This window comes from Drosophila novamexicana, unplaced genomic scaffold, assembly GCF_003285875.2.
Source record: "Drosophila novamexicana strain 15010-1031.04,08,12 unplaced genomic scaffold, DnovRS2.1 tig00000877-arrow-arrow-pilon, whole genome shotgun sequence".
Taxonomy (NCBI): domain Eukaryota; kingdom Metazoa; phylum Arthropoda; class Insecta; order Diptera; family Drosophilidae; genus Drosophila; species Drosophila novamexicana.
In genome coordinates, this window is record NW_020824831.1 from 928095 (window position 1) to 951818 (window position 23724).

At 39.4% G+C, this 23724-nt stretch overlaps 1 protein-coding gene across 2 annotated transcripts in view; it reads left to right on the forward strand.

The window, feature by feature from the left end:
- Nucleotides 1–23724, forward strand: part of LOC115764882 (guanylate cyclase soluble subunit beta-1) — a 91863-nt gene that overhangs the window by 564 nt on the left and 67575 nt on the right. For both annotated transcript variants that reach the window (XM_030708161.1, XM_030708162.1), the window contains exons 2-8: nucleotides 1612–1685; nucleotides 20322–20422; nucleotides 20527–20645; nucleotides 21637–21786; nucleotides 21881–22217; nucleotides 23217–23471; nucleotides 23569–23680. In XM_030708161.1, coding sequence (XP_030564021.1) covers nucleotides 1612–1685; nucleotides 20322–20422; nucleotides 20527–20645; nucleotides 21637–21786; nucleotides 21881–22217; nucleotides 23217–23471; nucleotides 23569–23680 — 1148 coding nt within the window. The remainder of the gene's footprint in view (nucleotides 1–1611; nucleotides 1686–20321; nucleotides 20423–20526; nucleotides 20646–21636; nucleotides 21787–21880; nucleotides 22218–23216; nucleotides 23472–23568; nucleotides 23681–23724) is intronic.

Sequence of the window (23724 nt, forward strand, 5' to 3'; positions counted from 1 at the left end):
ACATATCTTATTAATTCATATCATATATATTACTTGTCTGCCGTCTTTACGGCTGTTTGATCTGTATACTTTGTACGCGGTGTGGCATTACTATTAACACTTACTCATTTTTGATTTCTCTATTTTATATATATATATTATAAATTTATTATTATTTCTCTTTATCTGTGTGAATAATAACAAAAAAATACAAAACATATCTAAATGGAACATTGCTGCTGGAGTTGGGCGGACGACCTACCGCTCAGACTACCAAGCCAAGCAGGCTGTGTTTGGTTTGACTACCATTCGGTCAGGCAATCAGCCAGGATACACTATTTAATAAATCTGAATAAAGATAAAGGAAAGCAAAGATAGTCAGTAAATTGTTGTTTGAAAAACGTTTAATTTAGATTTCTAACAGGGACCGCAGTATTTGCTTTTATTAGGCAGTTATATATGAATGCATTAGAATTATTTCATAAAAATAATTCGTCTATGCTGACAAAGCTAAATATGTAATTGAGGTATGTAAAATCGGCAGAGAACAGTCTTAAAAATCTTTACGGTAGGGCAAATTAAACGCCAAGGACAATGATAGAACTCAACTTGCTATGCGAATCAACTCAATGACAAGTCAAACAAAGTTCCCGTGTTGACATGTCGCACACACAGCCACACAACACACACACACACACACACACGCACGCACACACGCTCACACACGCGCACGCATATCAGCAGCGTTCACTTTAAATAATAGCGATTTTCGCATTTCTTCGCATGTTTTTCTATTCTATTTTCAAATTACGCAGAGCTGGGGCCCACGTGTAAGAACGCTTCCATCAGCTGCATGGCTCAAGTTGTTGTTTGTTTGGCTTAGGTTTGTTATTATTGTTGCTGCTATTGCTAATATCGGTTAGATACATCTTCATCAGGCAGCTCATGAGTTGGGTGGGGGCCACTAGACGTATGCGTAATGTATGTAAATATATTTCAAGTATTTTCCTTGCTTGCTTTACATTACTTCCGGCGGAAGCGATTGATTGTGCGCCATCTTGAAGTGCTCTATGGGCATGTTACTACGTGTGTCAGCGTGTGTCTGTGTGTGTGTGTGTGCGCCTGTGCTTGATTTCGCATAACAAATCAAATTGATTGCTTATGGGATACATTTAAATGAAATGAAATGCGCAATCCTTATTGATTTCACATTTTTCACAACGAGCTGGCCCTCCAAAAAAATGAGCTTAAACGACTTTTTCGTTTTACTTAGCTATTTATTTTAATTTTTTTTTGCTGAGTTTTAGCTGGACTTCATTTTATGATCACTTATTCTGCCTGCAAATGTAATTAAAATGTTGCCAGCATTCAATTTTGCTGGCGCTTTTATGATTTCATTGTGAGTGCCCATAAAAATGTTTCTGTAATTTCTGAAGGGCCGCCGCGTTTGGCCACTCACCAGTTAAATTGAGATAAATGAAAACCAGACAATGATGATAATACTGTACACGAATATGCACCATATATTTAGCATAAATATTATGCTGCGCAATAATATAATGATGCGCCCTTTCGTGCTCATAAACTAAAACACTGTTGTTCATGTATTTCCATTATTATTTTTATTTGCAGTATGGCTTTGTTAACTACGCTTTGGAGTTGCTGGTGCTTAAATATTTCGACGAGGAAATATGGGAGAAGATCAAGTAAGTAGCGTCAACAACATTACAAAGCAACAGCTCGGAAAACTCATTAGAGGCGCCTTATGCGAAAAGTACGGTTGTGCTAAGCCAAAACTTGGAATATTATCAGAATTTAATGTGCGACTTTTATTGCGTGTCTGCCAGAAATACGGTTAAGCAACTTGCCCAGTAAATGGGATCAAACATTTTTCATTGCACATCATTTGTGCTTGGATACAATGGCAAGTGAAAGTTTTGATTAGCATGTTGAATTATGCACGAGTTAATTAGTTTAGGCAGAAAAGTGCGAGCTTCTATTAAGATTATGATGCAAATGTCAGTAGCTATTAGCTACAATGAATAGAGCTGTGGTGGTTAAATTGAAGAAGTACAACAGAAACAAACTTAATCAAGAAAGCACTTTCCGCACTTGACTCCTGCTGAACTGAATGGAAATTATTAAGAATTTGAGAATGGGAGATATCTTTTTGAAGACGTACCACAGGGAGTTACATTAATTTTGTAATATAATCCAAAATAGCTGAGTAAACATTGAATCGATTTACTAGAAGGAAGAAGCTGGGATTAGAGGAAATCGTTTCACCAGAAGGGCGAAGCTGGAATTAGTAGGAACCTTGAATTAAATAAACATCGAATCGATTAACTATAAGGGGAAGCTGGGATTAGAAGAAATATTAATATCCTTTAAGCTTAAATAAAAACTTTATTTGATTTAAGCAAACAATAATGTACAGTAAATGCTTTTAGCTCTAAAACTTCAAGGTTATAAATTCTAAATCCACAAACAAGATAATAACAATAGCTACAACTATAATATTAATGATAATAATAGTAAAAAAAATTAATACTAATAATTATTATCATTCAAAAAGTAATAACTACATGACTGCTATTTATTAAGTTAATCTAATCAGCCTACTGTAATAGATAACGATGTGTTTAAACGACACTCAGTCCCTGATTTAATGTCCCTTAACATACCCACTCACACACACGCACAGGTCCTTGGCTAACAGCCGGAAGTGTGCACAACAATTGCGGCATTTCTATATATATATATATCTGTCCAACTGCCGAACTATGCCCTCGGGTTACTGGTAACGGTTACGGTTTTAGATGAAATGAGCAAATGAACAATGTGGCGCATTTAATTAATAACTAAAATAAACATAAATTTATGCTCAATTGTCTGCCAACACGAGCCGCAATTAACTAATTATACATTTTTCACATGGGCGAAACGTGCACATGAGTATATAAATTAATTGTATGCGTATGCGTGTGTGTGCGCGAGCACACTGTGTGTGTTTGTGTGTTTGTTGTCAGAGGCACATAAACAAAGCTAAACACGCGTCGCATTAATGTTAACAACGATTTGTGGGTCTCGAGCTGAGCTGAGCTCGAATGCATCGCAAGAATTAACGGATATCCGGCAAATACAATACCAACGCGCCCAACAGCCTACTGTGTGTATGAATGGGGTGAATGGGCGTGTGTACGTGTGTGTCTATAAGCAAATACAATACGCATTTATCTTAATTAAGTTATTGATATTGCGTGTGTATTTCTAAGCGCCCGTTTGTAGCACTGTGTTTGCTCCTTTTTGAGGCTGCCTTTGCCTTCGCCCTTGCCGTTGCCTTTGCCTGAGTCATGCGCTAATTTCTCCAGCTAGTCCTTTTCCTTCTTGTGGGTTCTGCGGTAACCAGTCAACCGTTCGTGCATGACGTCAGTTGCTGCTTTAGCTAATTGAGCAAGATTTATGATTTTTGATTGCCTAACCGCAAGTCAGCTGCCGAAACAGTCGCAGCATTGACTTGTACAGCAACCTCTTTTAATTATCTACATGAAAGGCAGCAAATAAACAAACAAGCAAACGGCAACCTTTCTCATTTATTGTGGCTGGTCGCAGCATTCGAGAAAAATGCGCTCAACTTGACCCTAGCCTAAACGGCTGCTGATGCCATTGAGGCTGCCAATGACTTGACTTTAATTACATTGCAGCCAGCTGGCATTGGCAGTGGGCAATCAGTGCAACAGCAACAGCAGCAGCAGTCATTGTGGCAGTCAGTGCGGCAGGCAGTGCGGCAGCTGGAAGTGGCAAGAGCCACACTCATTATACTGCCACTTGAGGCGACCAGGCATTGGCATTGACGTTCGCCCACACTTAAGTCAACACACACACTCATGCAGTTTCAATTGGAGCTGGGCACGTGTCGTGTTTTCTTTAGATTGAAAGATGTTGCAAAAAGCGTGACAAACTGTGTCGTGCCTGCTGGTGCCTCTTTTTGTCAACGCACTGTTAAAAAACTCAAGTATTGTCTGTGTTCGTGCGTGTACAACTGTACAAAGTCAACATAAAAACTAACACGAAAAAACCAGACGTGCTTAACAATAGTGAATTGACAAATGCAAAACTCAAACACCATACAGTAGAATAAATAAAATACTACGCAATGCTGACATGAGGTATCATGTCGTGCGATTTTTTGTAATGTATACTTAAAAAATCAACACGAAAATACAACCGAAAATGCTCGTTTTTATTTAATATTTATTAAGTCCTGCTTCGTCACTTTGAACAAAGGAACACGACCTAACACGATATATTTCGTGTTAAAAAAAATGTGTTATTTCATCTGCTCGTATGCGTACTATTAAACACAGCGTATTTCGTATTTCCCTATGTATTTATTTTTCGTATGATATACGTGAATTAAGGCGCAGTTGCAATATATGTTTCGAGTTCAAAACTGTGATTTGATGCGTATTGAGGAAATATATGAGAAAAAACGACTTAGCGCGGCCATATACTATGTAAGCACTATAAAAACTATAAAAAATGTTAATTTAATTGAATACAAATTAAAATATTAGAAAAGTCGCGTCGGCTATTGAATGTGTGTTTGCATCTTGTGCTTTGCACCTATGTCGTGACACATTCGCATCTCTAAAAAAAAAACAGTCGCAGACAAGAGTTGTCGTCCTCGTTTGCCTCTCGTTTAGTTGCACTCGAAGGCATTGTCAAAGCGTTCATTAAAAAGAAAACAGGACCAAAGGCGAATACCATTGACAGGATACAAGGAGCAGCGCATACGTGCGTGCGCGTTATAATGTCTGTCTGTGACTATGTCTCTGTCTGCCCCTCTGCGCCCCTCTCTGTCTGCCTTACTGTCTGTCTGTGTCTGAGCCTTCAATATGAATGGCAATGGCATTTGCCTTGATTGACGCACTACTGACCGCAAATGAATGAATGTTTATAGCTGTCTCTCTTGCTCACTCTTCCTTTCACTCATTTTCTATTTCTCTCTCGCTCTCTCTGCCTTTTTCTGGCACTTGGCCTCTTGTTGATGATTGCTTTTAAAGCTGACAGCTGCTTTATTTAGCTTTAAAGCCAGACACCGTGGCTATTTTAGCCGGCGCTCGTGCACGCCCGCACTTAATCAGAATCTGTGCGCTAAGTGCTTTATGGGCTGCTTCTTCTTCTAATCGTAATTGCTGTTGTTGTTGTTGCCGCATAATTGCAACACATCAATCTGCAAATGAGCTTCATTAATTTGCCAAGCACAGAAGAACAAGCACAAGATTGAGCTTAAAGTGAAATCAGATTTAACTGCTTGGAAATATGAGCTTGAATTTTGCTATTGTGTGCTTTTATACCCCGCACCCATTGTAAATACATGGGATCATATATATATATACATATATATATTTATATATATATATATATCTGTTTGTCATGACTGACTGACTGATTGGTGATCAACGCACATACCAAACCATTGGAGCTAAGAAGCTCCTTCGGAGGAAAGTGAACCTTAAATTTTTTTTTGCTGAATTTTAAGCTGTATCCGATTTGCATCTATTTATTTTCATAGCTCCTAATAAGAATATAATATATATAATGACGTTTATAATGACGTATTCATTATTTAAACGATATAAGAAATTGCACTCGCAACAGTGGTAAATTGGCGAAAAACGTTTGTATGAAAGTTTGTTTGTCTGTTTGTATGTTTACCGTCCCCTCTGTTTCAAAATCATTTTCACAGCCTTTTGAGAACTTTGATTTTAGGGCAGCTGCTCATATATTGAGTATTTACTATGTGATCTAGGGAAACTAGACTTAGCAAAAAGGTTCTCGTTAAGTATAGACAAAAGAATGTTTGACGTGTTGAACAAATTTGGTAATCCTTATAACAAATTTGAAAATCATTGTCTTGGTGGAACGGTGGGAAAATAAAACTGTGGGTGACTGTAGAAGCAGGGAATCTTTTAGTCGGGCACTCACCACTAAGCTACTCGGGCTTTTTTTTCTAGCCTTGTGGCTTGACTTTGACTTTGATGTGGCACAAGAATCGCAAGGATTGAGTAGCGGCTCGTGCCCTATGCACAACGGCTGTGACTGCGACTGAAGCCGTAGCGCTTGACATTAACGCTCGTGACACAAACACACACACACACACAAACACGCAGGCACACATGCACAGTTGGCCACGGTCAGCGTGGCAGTTGTTGTGCTAATACACAGACCGGAAATGTAGCTGACCCCCCGCAGCTGCCACCCGCAACATCTCTATTTTATGCTGTCGCAGTGTCGCTTTATTGTTATTGTTGCAAAAGTCCTTGTTATTGTTATCGTTGCTGCTGCTGCTGTTGCTGTTGTGCGTGTTTGTGGCACTTTAGACAAAAATCGATTTGCCTATAAAATGTTTTACACACATACACGACAACAATAAGGCCATGCTGCATGTGTCCGCATGGCTACTAAGCCTCAAGGCCCAAAAATACAGGCACCCACAGCCCGTCTGTCCGTCAGCCAGTCTGTTTGTCTATGTATGTCAGTCAACTGGCTTGCGCGTAAGTCTGTGAATATGTTCGCTCAGCTGAGCTGCTCTGCTTACTGCCAAAAATTCACTGCTAATGGGCACCACTGCCGTGCCCGCATTCCACCCCAAACAAGCCTTTGGTCATTTGCTGGACCGCAGAGCCAACTGCCATGCGGGCAACTGCGCCGAGATTGATTATGCTCACATTGTGTGCGCTGCTCGCTTCGAAACGCTTTCAACTCAGTTTCACAAAGCTAAATATAGTTCGAATTTGGCTGGGTTCAAAAATAGCGGCATTATGTGACTGAAATTTATGAAATGTTCAAGTGCTTCTAAGAACAAGTTAAAGAAAATCTATTTTCAATTTTAGTAAACTGTTATTTTCAGCAGCAAATTGGCGAAACTATGTCGCTTTTGCAGTTGGGAACATTGTCTTTATCGGTTTGCAATTGCGTTGGAATTCGCATCGGAGCTCAAACAAGCCGGGCCATAATTCTGTGACCTGGCCATGTCATCAGCGCTTCGTTAGCATTCGGGTTGCAGCTAGTGGCATGGAAAATTTGATATATTGACAAGGCATTGGATTAGCTACACGCCTCGCTATGCCAGCGACACATTTGTGCTACGCTTCACTTATTGCGCATACGCCCAATGGTACGGTGCGCATGTGTGTGTGTGCGTGTGTAAGGGGGCATCATATTAAATGCAAATTTTTCTGAATATTTTACCCGAAAAAAGAACAAGAAAAAATTAATGACCTTCCACAAGTCGAAGCTTAAATACCCTTGCAGTAATGTGACTTAGAAGAAATTTTATACGAACGATTTGATTCTAACCAAATGTTATGATACCTTATGCGAATAGTAAAGCCAGATTGGCTAAGATATCTTTTAAGACAAATTTATATAAATTAATAGATTCGAACGATTCTTTCTTTGCAAATCCAATATTGTACTCAGTTGTTGGTAAGGTTTGGCAAATATGCATGGAGCACATGGGAACTAATTTATGGCACATTTGCTTAAGATATCTTTAAAAGTCTAAAAGACTCTGGGATGACTTCTTCTATGCGTTACAAATTTTACTATATAATTACAAGTCCCTATTCTAGGGTATATAAGGGAAAAATCATTTTTGCGACTTATTAACTTTAAGAACAGCTGCTGACAAATTTTAAAGCATCATCAATCTTCATTTTCTTGTGCAGCTGGCAAAACGGGGAAGCTGAGCCATGCCGTCTTGTCACGCCCCGTCATTCTCAACTAGGCGCAGATTTTATTTGACTAAACACACACACACAGACACACACAATTGAATCCTTTGGCTGCCATTAAATACGCATTTCTGCACTCATGTTAATTCAAAAGCCGTTTGCTAAGTGCCGCTTAAAAAACCGCGTACAACAATTTTATTTATTTATTTTTATTTTTTTTGAAGCCATTAGTCGCTGGTTTTAGCTTCGTGCCCCATGTCCAAGCTTTATATTACAGCGTTTTATTTTAGCCAACCATTTGTGGGTCCTGCTACTCTTTAGATATTCATACCAGCAGACTCACACACGCACAAACGCATATAGACATACGCCCGAAGCATTATGTGGTGTTTTCTTTTTTCATTTTGCCACACGAAAATCGATCGCATTTTCATGGCAGACATTATGGAAATTCGAGTCGCTCTTCAAGTGTTTGTCTGTGTGAGTGTCGGAAATGGCATTTCTCAGGCATGTAACGAGTTGAGGGTGTGCTTGCGTGTGTGTGTGTGCTAATGCGTCAACAAATGTGCGTTGGTGCGTCTCAAGTTTCAATCCCAGTCAAAAAGCCGTTTCGTTTTGCTGAAAAAATTCTTCTACTCTTAAATATAACACAAGAGTTGGCAACGGTGTGCGATGTGTGTAAAATGTGTGTTTAAATGTATGCGGGTATGTGTGTGTGTGTGTGTGATATTTGTGCGTGTCGTTAACCTACACAAATAAACAATAACAACAACAACATGAAAAGTTAAACCCAGCAAACGAGTTAGAAAGCTTCAGACATGAGTGGTAGACGAGTAGTTGCCCTGTTTTAAATATATGTGCTCTTCTACAAAGTATTAACCATAATCAAGAAAAAAAACATCAGCAAGATTTTTTGAGTACTAAAAATTCTGAAAACAAGAATCAAATACTCAATACTTATTCGAAGAAAAGTTGTTTTACAACTGAAACGTCTCAATTACATATTTTCAAGCAAACAAAATGATCTAATTTGTGTTTTTTTCATTTGATATAATATTTTGATATTGTTTTGGCAACACTAACAGATTTTAAGGAGTTTCTTAACCTAAGATTGAAAATAAGGGAAGTGATATATGTACATCCCAGTCATAATAGAGTTCAGAGTATATATCCACATAACACAGAAAAAAAGTAAATAGTTTTGAAACAATGGTATCACAGAAGTACTTAATAATATTCTGAGCTGCCAAAAAGCAGTATAAATTATTTAAAAAAGTTTAATTTTGTTCTGAAACTTCACGTTTATGTTCACAGTTAATTTGCAAAATGTCACAAAATATATATTTTAGTCCGATACCAATTAATCTGTTCTTGTGCAACGTAATCGCCGTTTTTAATATGTTTTTATTTATTTTTTTTCTGGTTTATTATTATTATGTTATTTTATTAAAGGTCGGCAAAACGTGTGTCAATCTATGTTTTGAATACAGCAAAACAAAAAATGGAATGTTTAAAAAGAATACGAAATTTTCTAATATGATCGCCAACACGATGGACTTATTTTATTTGTCAGTCCGGCCAGCTATGTCCCACTTCACAGCTAATTTTGTCAGTGTTGATATTAGTGTCTATAGCAAAGGAGGCAGGTGTTAGTCCAGAAAAGGATTCCTAAACTAATTGTAATCAGCAATATTAACTTTGATTATATACTAAATTGGCAAAATGGCAAAACAAGTTTATTTAATTTGTATACTATGTTGGACAATGTGTTACCAACCTAATATATAATAAGGGCACAACACTTTTTAATGAACCAATGACCCCCGCCTGTGAAATCAGAATATATATCTTAATGAATCTGCCGTGCAGCATGTTGAAGGCGTATTATTAAATATGGCAAATGTTGCTCTAATATTTTAAACTATTAAACAAATTGCGCATACGGGCACGTCAATATTTACTCGTGCACTTGTATATGCTTTTTTGTAAGTCCTTTGACAGGCTACAGGGTATACCAAGAACACCCGAAAGAATGAGAAGCAGTCAACCCTTTCCACACTTGCGAGCTTTGTAAAATTTGGCTAGTTTGTTTTCAACTTTTTGTCTTTGTGCTTGTCACATTTTCATATCTTTTCTCCAACTGTCGCCGATTGTTTCTGACAGCTGAACGCATCCAATAATATTTTCAGAGCTCTATGTATATTGACTAGGGACCCCTACGGCGCCGCACCTGTTCCTGCAGTAACTGCCTCTCCATTTGACACGTTTTCGCACTTATCGCCGAGATTACTTTTCGCATTGATTGCATTTCCTTGGCTCGAAGGCTTTTCGCGGCGACTTCTCAACTTCCTTTTGGTTGCTTCATTTATTGTTCGTTTGATTGCTTCATATTCAGCGTATTGGCCCACCTGGTGCAGCCACGCGCCAATTTATGCTTGTAAGTTCGCGTTATATTTGCAGCACTTTTATCGCTTTATGAATTATGCGTCGCATTGCGTGCGTTGGCTCAAAACTTGGCCATGCGGCGCATACGTAATACGAAAAATGGCGTCTCAAATCTACTAGGGCGACTCATAATATTGCCTGTTATGGCTTCTCAATGGCTTACCCGAGACCGATTGCCCCTTGGCGTGCTCAACTCAAATCGAGTGCATTAATCCACGTCAAATAATAGCAGAATTGTTTATTAAAGGCATTTGTATTGTTTGCCAGCTCAATTAACACCAAATCAGAGAAATAAACAACATTTAATTGAAAGTTACAGGCCGAGTTGTCCAAAGAACGGTTAAGGCCTAAGGAATTGCGAAAGTACTACTAATAGTTAAAATATATAATAATAATAATAATAATAATAATAAAAATATATATAAAAATAATAATAATAATAATAATAATAATAATAATATTTATAATTATAATAATTATTTATTAATAGCAATAACTATAACTTATCTATCGAAATTAAAGTAGATATCGCTTGTAAAATTCGATTTATTGCAATAGTTTGGTTTGATCACACTTACTCAACAATTCAATTAAATTATTTGTAAGTTCAAGGGATTGAAACTCCATACAAAAGCAGTCCATACCGGTCGATGAATCGGTTCACTAGGCATAAATGCATGAACTTTTTGCATTCCTCCTATTTAATAGAATCATATTTATATACTGTAGATTATATAATTTAATAATTATATATTTATTAGAATCTTAGGTTTTTCATAAATTATAAATGTATTTATATGCTGTGTAATATATATTGTTTCTTTTCATGCACTCTTACATTTGTTCTCATCAAGACAAATACTTGCCTGCCGGCAAATAATATTATATAAATTAGTTAACCACACGCATCTCAGTTAGGCCAGTATAAAGGAGCATTATGGGTATTCCGCCGCAAAAGGCCCTAACGTAAAAGACAAAACTTACACAGGCTGTGCGCTTTTTGATGGATTTCTGGAGCAAAGCTCTTGTAGGCTGCTCATAACTTATTTCCAACTCATTTCACGCCAAATGCTAATTATAAATTTATCGACTTTCGGACCAAAACTAAAGACCGCACAAAGCTCCATTAATTCATAATAATGACTGGATACACGGCAAACAAAAATGTTTGGCACGAAGGGGGCAGCCGAGTAACTCCACCCCCGCCCCACCCATTGCTGGCCAGCTTCTGAAACCAAAGCCCCTGCGGGCAGACAACAAATATTAATTAAATAAGTTAAATATGCTGGTTGCTTGTCCGCTTGGCGGACGGGGCGTATGCGCAATGCCTATCGCGTTAATCATACGCCCTGTGCGCACCGAGTTTCGCCAGTGTGGGTGGGCTATAAAATTACGTTCTTTTTCATTGCATGGTCAACTGCACAGCAAGTTTGTGGGGGCATACCCAGGAGGGGTGATTCACGTATTTGGCGTATAAATGCTCAGTGGAAAATTCTTATTTATTGCATTTAAGAATTGTGTAACAGCTGGCTGCGGGTATGCGTTCGTGTGAGTGCACGAGAGTCCCTTTGGAATGCTAGGCAACACTTAAATGCAATTTATATGGCAATCGTGCAGCGAGTCAACGAAGCGCAACTTATCAACTTTGTTTTACTTTTTTATTTTCGCTCTCCTTATATTCAACCGAAAATCGCGCGAAATTCGCCTGGACTGTCCGTTTTCATACTTGAACATGCAATTCAGTAAGCATTGAATGCCATTAAATTTATTCAAGTGCCTGCAAAAGCGGACACATCAATTTGCTGCTGCCTTACGCGCAACAATCTGTGGCAGCTGCCTCCTGACAGCAATCGCAATCGCAATCGGAACTGCAGCTGTGCTCCAGTTGCTTTAGATCCAGCTCAAATCAAAGCTACGCCTCTTTGTCTGCCAGAAATTTTTGCTTATCCCGCGCCACTTCTTCACCCCCTGCGGCTGATGACATCATGCAAATCGATGACATTGACCAACGGCACTGTGAAGCATTGCGAAGAAATTTTTCCCTTGATTTGCATACAACAACGCGCACATGTCGGCGAGTGTTTGCATCCGCCTCACACACACACACACACACACACTCACAGATACAAAGACAGTAAGGGGAACACATATTCAACTGCCTGCGGCGACATTGCAACTGTAAACTTGTAAACTGCAGTGGCATGCCAGACCGGAAGTGCTGCCTTGTGCCACTGTCAATTTGCGACATTTTGTTTTTCGTTATTGTTTTTGCTTTTGTTGCAGCTGCCTTGTTTGCGTCACTTCGAAATTTGCATTCCTTTGGATTGTCCCTTTGCCCGTTGGGCATCATTAAATCAAACGCCCTTGCCCACATTATTACAATGTTACACACTGTACCCATTGAAATAAACAAACTTGTCTTCATCTAGATAAGTGAAGGTTACGTTTAGCTTTAGGTTTCCAAAGATTTGCAACACAGACTTGTGATTTTTTTCTATATCTAGCGATCTTCCCTATGGCAGCTATAAAATAATAAAGTCGGATTCAGCCAATTCCCCGCACTTGCGTTGCCTGCAACAAACGAAAGGACGTATACAAAGTTGTATTACAATAGCTCTCTAGCTGACCGAAAAGTGTGCATATTCATACATTTAATCAGCACGCTTACATTATCAGTCAGTCAAGCAGTCAATAAGATAGATTTCATAAAAATTGATTAATCTAGAGCTTTAGCTTATGGCGCAGAAATGATCCCAACAGTGAGCCGAACCACCGTAAATGATTGACAGGCCTTCAGCTGGGATAAGGAAATGCTTATTTGCATACTTTTAAACAGCTTAATATGTATATGCTACAAATTAATTTCTTATATATTTTGGAATACATACACTATGATTCTTAGAGTTAATTGCAGGATATTTGCTAGTAGATCACTTGTTCATTTACAAGTTTTCTGTTGCAAGCAGTGTACAATAACTACAACAGACCCAAACAGAACTTCGAATTCCGCATACTCAGTATTTCTCTATTTGCCATTTATTAAATTGATTTTGTGGACATTAAAATAAGTCTAGCAGATAAATTTTAGCAGATAAATAAGAAAAAATATAAAAAGTTTTTTAATAAATGGATAACACGGATGAATCCATTACTTACGAGTATAAGCACACACTTTGAGTCAGCTTTTAAACCCAAGTAAATTAGGGACTCAACGCTATGCCCAGCATTTGGTCCAGTCAGCATTTAGTGGGCCGCCAGGCCATGCCGCAGGCGGTCAGCGCACAGGACTCTGGCAAAGGCCGTAGTCCGCATTTATCAGCGCCTATCGACAGTTGCTAATGATGTCCTAATTTCGAGATGTCACAGTGTGCGCGTAGATAAGATTTTGGCCAGGCCAAGAGTAAAAAAAACAAGACAGAGAAAATGTCGCGCAAAATACAGGACAAGACGGGTGAAACTCAATCGATGAGCGAAAGACCACAAAGTGCCAGCCATAACAAATGGGCCAAGTAAATTTCGATTTGCCGGGAGATAAATGGGAGTGAAAGTCTGTGACAAAGTCGCCTTTGCCAAGCATGTGGACAGTTATTAATGAGCTGGCCACAGCGCAAAATAAAAGTGGAATTCATTAATTTGACTGACCAGGAAGGTGCTTGCTTTTCTTTTTATACGAGAGATTAGGCCGGGCTGCTGCTGCTGCTGCTGCCACACTTGAAGCTGCGTTAAAGGTTAATCATACGCCCCATGGCCGTGGCGGCTTAGCGACATTAAAAGTGCTAAGCCGCTGCTAAATTGACTTGGCTCGGCTAATCGCAATCACAATGCCAATGGGTATGACAATGACATTCGCAATGATGAGCATGTTGCTGCTGATGATGAGGGTTAAGTTGAGCCTCAGCTGGCGCCCAAGCTTCCTCCAGGCCTCCTCCTTCGACATTAACGACGTTCATCACGTCTGCGTGTGGTTGGCTCTGCAGCATTTTAACGCTAATCGCATACAAATACGCACATATATGAGAACCACGGGACTAGATGGGCAGAGTAGCTGAAGTAAACGCTGTGTCACAACGTTCACAGAGTACGTGCAACTGCAAGGCTGACCGGCTGTGTCCCACTTTCCCGCTGCCATGTTTTGAATAACACGCCTTGAGAATTACAACGCCCAAGTCATATAAATACATATAACAAGCGACAAGAATGCTTATTTTTCGAACTATCGGCTTGAACTTACCCTGTGCCAACGAGAAACCATGATTGCAGGTTCACTTTTGGGCTCGAATCGAAGCTTTGTTTTTGAGCACAGCTTATAGACCTGGTTGATCATATTTTTGGCAATTTGAGAAATATCTTCTATAGAAAGAATTAATGCTGGCCCTAAAGGGTAAATTGCATTTATACATCCAAATGCACTATCAAGAGAGCTTAATGTGCCTTCACGGCGCCGCATAACATTATACAATCCCATACAACATAATAAAGTGTTAAGAAATGTGATTCTATTTTAAGTTGTCTTCTAGAGTCAAAAAGTAACGAATAATCTGAACTAACTAATGAAAACCTTAATCTATATTAATTCAGCATATATAGTGCCAGTTTTGACTTATTGGCGCACCCTCTGTCCCTCTTTGTCTGCCTCTCTCTCTCTCTCTCTCTCTCTATCTCTACTTATCTCTCTTCCTTATTCTGTTCAGTATTATTTCATGCAGCATCGTTTTTTTTTTTTAATACACCTCAAAGTTGTAACATCACAGGGTATATAAACAAAAGGACTCTGCGACACAACCTCAGCGCTGACTGCAATTTCAATGTTAATTTCCCAGCTCGTTTTGTATGTGGGCAGTGCTTAACGCTTAACAGTTTACGCAGCTTGTGTATTACCAGGCTCTTAAACTTTGTTTTCCAATCCAAGCGCAATGGCTTGGGCCGTGTCCCCACAAGCAACAAGGATGCTCTTCCTATTACCAATGCTAATGCCTGCTCTGTCCCTGGCCATGGTCCAACTTAGCACTTGCTGAGTTTGCGTGTATAAGTATGTGTATGCTGTTTTCACGTCGTTTCTGGTTCTCTATTTGTGCCACAATAAAACATGTGACTCACTTGAGTTATGTGCCACATTAACTTGCACAAGTCTTAAGTGGCTTTTAACCTTATTTCGTTTCCGTTTCTTCGCTGCAGCCACTTCCATGCGTTCTTGGTGGTCGCTGCTGCAGCAGCTGCCCCTCAGAAAATCAGCAGTAAAGCTGCATTCGAGCTTGGAGGAATTTGAAATACGCTCTATAAACAGAACATACGACTCTATTGACGTTTAGTATAGTTTTCTTTTAAGCTACTTTTTATAATCAAAAATAATTTTAAAAAATTCAATAATAATTCATAATTCAATAATTCAATAACATAAATTAATTTTTTAATGTATGACTAAAATCCCATTAAAAAGTGATTGAAGTTTTAAAAAGCTAATTTTGAGATCTATAAAGAATCTTAACTAGGGATAAGGCGGTCTTGAATGTTAATTTTCTGCTTTTAATGGCATTTGACAGAAAATTAACCTTCTCGGAAATCTTTCGTTAAAGTATTTTATATTGAAGTTTTATTTTTGTTATTATCATTATTATTATTATTGTTGCCTCTACTTTTCCTTTATTAAACACGTATAATTCAATTCAACCCGGATTCCTTAGCTATTTGTATTTTTTATTTACGCAGCTAACTTAGCAGAGCTATCAATTGACTTGAATTAAAACGAGCTGTGTCCTTTTATAGAGCTTTAGATATTTATGCTCATGTTGCATATAAAACTATAAAACCAAAGTAGCCCAACCAAGCTGTAGGCCAGAGACAAGCTGAATGTGTTTTATATTTAGCTGTGCAGAGGAGCCACGCTAAGTGCCCGAACAATGCGCTAGTTATATTTTGTATGTCTGTGTGGGGGTCTAGGGATGCGCATGACATACACGCGCGCCTTTAGTTTTGAACCGCCTACAGAGCCCTGCAAGTTTGTAGCAACTGTCGTGGGCGTGGGCCAGAGTTCATAAGCCAAAGCCAAAGCTGGCAGAGACCACCCGGCACTGTATGGATGACGGCAGAAGCAACTCGTAATTTAATGCTATTATAGTATTAAATCTACAAAGCAGCGCAAGCTCATTAAAAATTCGCCATTTGTGCATGGGGTGGGCGTTGCGGCTGCTTGTTGGCATCGAGAGGGGCGTTTAAAGCCACAAACGGCGAATCAAATTAGCAAATTGATTTGTTATCAATTGCGGTCGACTTGGGCTAAAACTTTGTAAGCCAACTTAAAGTTGAAAGCTGAAGCAGCCAAAAGCCAACAAGTAGTTCATAATAAAGCGATTTAGTGGCTCGCCATCAAATTGAGAGGGAGAGCGTGTGCACATACATAAACAAGCACGAACACGTACATTACACAGCGTGTTCGAGTCGCATAAAATCCCCAAACGGTCATGTGAGTATGCGTAGGTGTACGTGTGCGTGCGTGTGTGTGCGTGTTTGCCTTGTGGCATATTAAACAATAATATTTAGACGCAAACGCGTCAAAAACAAAATCCAGCTACCTAAAGCCTGGTCCAGACTGCAAATATCTAATTGCCAAATGGCCGTGCACTGAAATTGTTGGCATGTTTGGCAACCAATTCACGTGCAACTTAGCAAGGCCTGCAGGCATAGCTTGCGACAGCCGCAACAGCAAAAACAACATAACATTATGGCCAGTCCATTGGCTGGCAGCTATTTAGCCGCCAAATGTTTGCATATTATTTGCCGGCCAACGCCATTTTCCAGATTAAAGCACTTAGTGGAGCCAACCTGCCCACCCGCACCCGCACAATATTCAAATGAGCGCGAAAAGCGTTAGGAAAAGCTCGCGCCAGGACAGAGCGGAAATTGAATTTGTAAGCAGCTAAAAGACAGCAGCCAAACAGCTAAGCAGCAAACGAAGCCAGCGCAGCCGAGCTACTAAATGTCGTATTGCATTTGTTACGCTCCGCTTACATGGCGTATACTTAATGTCAAGAGTAGCTGGAAATAACAAGGTGATAAATTGCGAGGCGTGTAATTAATTTGTACAGCATAAATTAGCTTAAACACATAAAAAACCGGCTCTTTACTTAACACACTTATCGCAAATTCGATTCGATAATAAGAACGTGGCAGAAATATAAAAAAAAGTGCAATTGGGCAACTTTGTGTGTCGCTTTGTTACGCGCACGCACACATTAACTTTATCAATTAAGTTGTCGATCTAAAGGTGCCACAAACAGGCGCACATTCACACACACACGCACACAGACACGCGCACACGCACATTTAAATCAATGAAAATCAATCATACGCAGCGTAGACAGGTGAATCGTGTCTTGGGGCTAGCCCCAAAATGTGCGCTCTTAATTTAATATACGCCTTAAATTTCTATCTCACAATTTAAACGCGCGTGCTTCGAGCCATTCCTTCCTAGAAATCAATTAGGCTGCACACAAAGTGAGACTCGAGGCGAGTTTATGCTAGAGGCAGCATACAGCCGGTTTCTTATTTCTAAATCAAGCACATCTAAGGAAATGGTCAAGAGTTTAATTTTAGCATTAAAACTGAAAATAAAATATATGTATTAAAGATGTTTAGGGAAAATGCTTGCAAAAGCATTCATTTTTGTATTCCTTAAAAAAATAAGAGGCATTTTTTCGCCTATCTGAGCTTTATTTTATGTACGATATTCACAGTGTACAATAATCGTCCGTAATACTCTTCTAAATGAAACCTAAAATTATTCTTTTAGCTTTTTGAAACTTTTAAAAGTAAAAATAAACCACACGAAAATGCTGCAAATTAAACATTTTACAAATATTTCTACTAAATTTACAATAATAAAAATCAAAGCGCTTGAGTTAACGAGACAACACTGTAAACACAAATTATTGTGCAGATTAAAGCAGTCCTTAAATAAACTTAGTAAAATGCATAAATAAATAAACATGTAAGTTTAGGAAAACACGTTACACTACGGCACCTGCATGAATCTTATTTTAATTTCTAGTTTTATGCCACATTCAAGCACACACGGTCACAACCACATGCAATATATCATAGAATAGTAAATTGCAGCTGGAAAATCAATTACCAATTTTTGGTGCACATAGAATGCAGAAATACCCATGAATTTTGAGTAGCGGAAAGTGCAGCAGCGGCTGTGGCCCCGTCTCCGATGTTACCCGGAAATTAAAAATAAATTTGTATCACCCGCGTCTAGTTTTTATGCTCGAGTTGGCCCAAATAGACCGCCAAGTGAAGATCCGCAGCGAACTGAAAGTGCGAACATTATTTTAACTGCCACGCAAATGTTTATATTGCATTGTAGCGACAGCTGTTCATATGATTCGCTAGTTGCAATTTGACAGCTGCTTTTGTTGCAACAACAATTCATTTCGCATGAGCAACAAATGAAGTGTTGCCGCCGCTCTCGTTGACAAGCTGCCGCCCTGCCTCAGTCCGGGCCTGCCCTCGTCGCAAATCTGCAGCTGTTTTGCGCTGCTGCTGCGGGAATATCAAAAGTTAGGCCAGGTAGAAAGGGGGCAACGTGTAAGAAAATGGAAAAACTTTCCCACGTACAATATCTACTTTTCTATTACTTTTTTTCCATGTGATTTCTGTTTCTTTTTTGCGATGTTCGCTGTTTTTAATACACTATTCACAAAGGAAAACAGAGTATATTGGTTTTGTGCAATATTCGTCGGCTGTTGGATAATCATATCAATCCACTTTTGTCACGATTGCAGAATTTTTAGATTAAAAGTCCCTCGCCAAATAATTGAGCAGATTCCAGAAGCAGAAATTACACTCTGTACAGTGTATTGGGCAATCGGGTGCAACTGTTTTTCGTTTTTGCTACGTTGTTTCTACTATACAGCTATGCGCTGTGGCTGGCACGTTGTATTCAATTTGTTTTGGCAACAGCTTGCCACAAGTTCTATTAAATAATAAAGTCGATTTGCACAATGTTCACTTCGAGAAAAAAACGACATCAACAACAACAAAAGAGAATTCCATTTGATTTTTGCCGCTCTTTCGCATTGTTATTCAATGCAAATGCGACTCAAGTTTCGCTAGGGAATTAACATTAACAAAGCTGCTTTAAACACACTCGAAGTTGTAGAAAAGTTTTGCAGATTAATTATTTGTTTCTTTATTCAAAATGTCACATAAAATGTTTAATGAAATGTGAAAGATGCTTAAAATATTATTTGAGCTTAGAGCTTTAAATTCATTTTGGTGACAATCATTCGTTATAGCTAGTTTTTAGGCATATTAAATAGCTGTAAGCTGTAATAATTAATTCTTATAAATTGCTTACCACCTTTATTTTAAGCCGCTTTCTTAAAATTAAAAGATTGTAATAAAAATAACATACTATATATTTTTAAATTGGGGGCAAAGCTTAAAGAAATTGTGTTTCCTTCTGTTCCCGATTCAAAGTAAAGCTTCGTTCTTGTGTTCAGTTTCTCGGCCAGCTTTTTCCACATTCGTGAAAAGAGGTTTAGGTTAACGGCAAAAAGTGTAATATACTTGAACATTCTAATTATATATTTCGAATACAAAAACATGATTTAGTTAAGATAAAAGTTGGCATCATATTTGAGCGATTCGGTAAAAATTCCTTTTTACAGAAAAAAACACTAGAATGCAGTGTGGACACAGATTCAGTTCGATTCAGTTAGTATTATATTTTATTAAATTTATGCTGTCAAAAATCATAATTTGCTAAATTTAACAGGCAGCAGAAATTGAAAACAAAAAATAAAATACATTCACAAGAAGCTGAACGCTGGCTAAAGATTTTGGATACCGCTTTCGGGTCGGTTATAAAAGCCAGTGCCATATGCGCGTCAGTTGGCTTTATGGCTGCTTCAGGGCAAAGTACACATAAACAAGCACACACTCTCTTTGCCACACACACACACACACTCTCACATAAATACAAGCACAAAGGCAATTTAATTAAAATTAATGTATGTATTTTCTGCTTCTGCTTGTTCTTCTTATTGCTGGTCGCGCTCTTCATCTTTCGGCTTGTCGTTGACGCTGGCTGCAATCTCCGCCTCCTGCACACTCCACCGTCCCTCCAACAACAATAATAACAACAACGTGCAGAAAAAAGGCCATGGTCAGCATGGAGGGACAATTTCTGGTGCGTCAAATTTACGATGACGAAATAACATACAATCTAATTGGAGCAGCTGTTGAGATACTCAGTAAGTAACTGACGAGAAACAAAGCACTTGAACGGATTTTTACTTTAGTTGTGTCACATAACACACAAACCATAACATATGTATATATATAAATCCCCATACAGAGATACCTGCCGATGACATATTGGAACTGTTTGGCAAGACATTCTTTGAGTTCTGTCAGGACTCGGGCTATGATAAAATACTCCAAGTGCTGGGTGCAACGCCGCGTGACTTTCTACAGGTAAAATGTGGCAAATAGCTGGAACTACAGTCGAACTCGCCTATAAGAAACGAACATATTTGAAGATAGTTGGGGTATTCCATTTCCTGAAGACAAAATGTATTTAAGCACTCCTACTAGTGTTGTAAAGTAATAAATTGCTACCCCAATCAATATTTTTGCTTTTCGTCTGATTCACGTTCAGCTCACGTTATCGTCGGCAGCTTCTGAGCTTCATTTGCTAACTTTTAAGCAGCTGAAAACATTCTTTATATAGTTAATTATTTTTTTAGGTAATAGAACTAGCAAAGCCAGCACGTAAGCTGCCGACGAAAAGAACTCAAATATGCCTTGGCTACTGCAACCTTCAATTTGAATTAAGAAAAGTCGAAGATCTTTTGGTCTTTACCAAATTATTAATATAACATTTCGATAGGATTCTAGTAAATGAGACATTGATAGGAATCGCACGTTTCGTTATTGGGTAGTTCGACTGTATAAGCGTTTGCTTACCCACGTTTAATTAAAGCACATTTCGCATTTTACGCTCATTTCACATGCATCACACAGCATCTCATACGAAAGCCTCACCTCTGCTGGCCTCCCCTCACCGCGTCAACACTTGACTCATCTTGCATCTCAGCGCATTTGCCAATGCCAATTTTGCACCGAGTCATTTTTCATGTTGCCATCCAGTTGCTGCTCGCATCCAGTCGCATTGATAAGCATTATTTTGCTTCAGTGCGCACACACACACACACGCACAGACTTACACACACGCTCACACGCCGATGTGCCCATGCGGCCTGGCATGGCCTTTTGTTGCACTCACATTCGATTTATTTTCAATTTTCCACACTTTTCACCGCACCATCAACGTCCACATTCTGATCGACATCGTCATCGTCATCCATCTGAGCCCCATTCCTTAATCATAATGAAAAATGAAATTGAATTTTTGCTGTATTTTCATTGAAAATATATGTGAAAAACAACAACAACAACAAACCAGAATCTGGACGCACTGCATGACCATTTGGGCACCCTGTATCCGGGCATGCGAGCGCCGTCGTTTCGTTGTACGGAAAAGGATGGCGAACTGCTGCTGCATTACTACTCGGAACGGCCCGGACTGGAGCACATTGTCATCGGCATAGTCAAGGTAAACGCTGTGGTCACTCACCTAACCAGAAGTTAACATCCGCTCCTATCCCAACCACACTGCTGCTGCTGCTGACCCCGCTTATCTTTCACAGGCCGTTGCATCGAAGCTGCACGGTGTCGAGGTGGAAATTGACATTGTGAAGCGCAAAGGTGAGCCCATCGATGCGACTGAGAAAGAACGCGCCCTGGCACGCGAACAGCAACAATTGGAAACTGAGACGACGGCTGGCGGATCGGATGCCACAGCAAGTGCTGCGGCTGCTGCTGCTGGAGCGACTGCACCAGTTCAAGTTGCAGGCACTGCAATTGCCACACCAGCAAACGCCGAGCACAATAATAATCACAATGCCAACAACAACAATGGCATCAACAACGGCAGCAGCAACATCAACAACAACAACGATGGTCAGCAAATTGCCAGCGAGCCGGGTAAGCTAACAAAATTCAGGCCAGCAAATTTGCTCTAGGCTCATTCTGTGCCCTATTATCAGCGGGTCTAATGACTAGACCGGCCAATATGCTGCTACAACTATACGATTGCCTGATAATATCCTGTTAATAACATTATTGCGATAGTCAGCAGAAAACATTTGAAAGCAAAGCAAGCCGCTGGCTTATGTTTGAAATATCCTTTTACCAACCGAGCCCAATTGGGCATTGGGATTTAATGTGTCATTAGGTATTAGAAATGGACAAATAGGCACGAGCTTTGAATTGCAGGCAGACGATACTCACGACATTTGCTTTGAATTTATATTGCATTTAACATATGCTGGTGCAAGCCTTACAAAATGTTTGGGCAAATAATCCGTTTTCTGGTTCGGTTCACGGTAAATAAAAAATGGAATTGGGTACTAAATATCTTGTTCATTTATTTATATTTACGGATTAAGCCCACAACTTATAATAAGCAAGTTCAATCTTTAAATCTGTAAAATGCGTAGGTTCTTCTTGGAAATTATCTATGCCAAATCTTATAACCATTTTAGCCCACTTGCAGGTCGAGCCTGCCAAAGCTTGCCTGCCCTCACGTCCACTTTTATCCAAAAAAGTAGATTCTAAACAGTTTTATAGCCCTCTACATTTTAAGCTGGGCGTTAAAAGAACATCTCAATTTGTATATACTTTATAGAATACCTTCTTCAAATTTGACAATACCAGAAGTTAATTTCTAAATACATTATTATATATCTTATTATTTATATAATAAGACAAACTTAATATGTTTTAAATATTTTGCCGGGCTTGTGCTGTTCGTGTTAGTCTAAGCTTTTCAACCCTAACAAAGCGCATTAAGGCATACATATTCGTGTTACGATATAACACACGACTTGTGCCCAGCTCTAGTTGAACTTTTGTTGCCCCTACATAGCAAACCTCTTCTTTGCCATTGCTATTAATCTTCAATTGTAATGACCCAATCCACAGCTGGCGAGCAATTGCCGGCCACATCGAAGGCCACAGGCGGCGCGCCATGTGGGCCACTTGTGCAGGATAGCTTCGACTGCGACGGCGACAAGGAGCAGAAGTGCCTGCGCCTGCTGAAGAACAAGAGCGATGACATCGAACGCTATGACCATGTACAGTTTCTGATACGTGAAATCAATGTGGCCGCCAAATCGCAAGTGGATGCCAAGAAGGATGACCCGGCGGCCAGCGATGATATGGAGTTTCTCTGTGAAGGTAACTAAAAGCTTTAAAAGCACTTTCCCTTCGCTTGGCTAATTGCCAGACTAATCGGTTGAAACCCATTTGCCATGCCATCCACCCTCCCCTGCAGCTCCACTCATCTCGCCAGCGACTTTCTGCAAGGTGTTCCCCTTCCACCTGATGTTCGATAGACAAATGAAAATCGTACAGGCCGGCAAAGCCGTATCCCGCGTTATACCCAGGTGAGTTACGGGTGCAAAAAACCGCAGGCCACTGTTTGGTACCG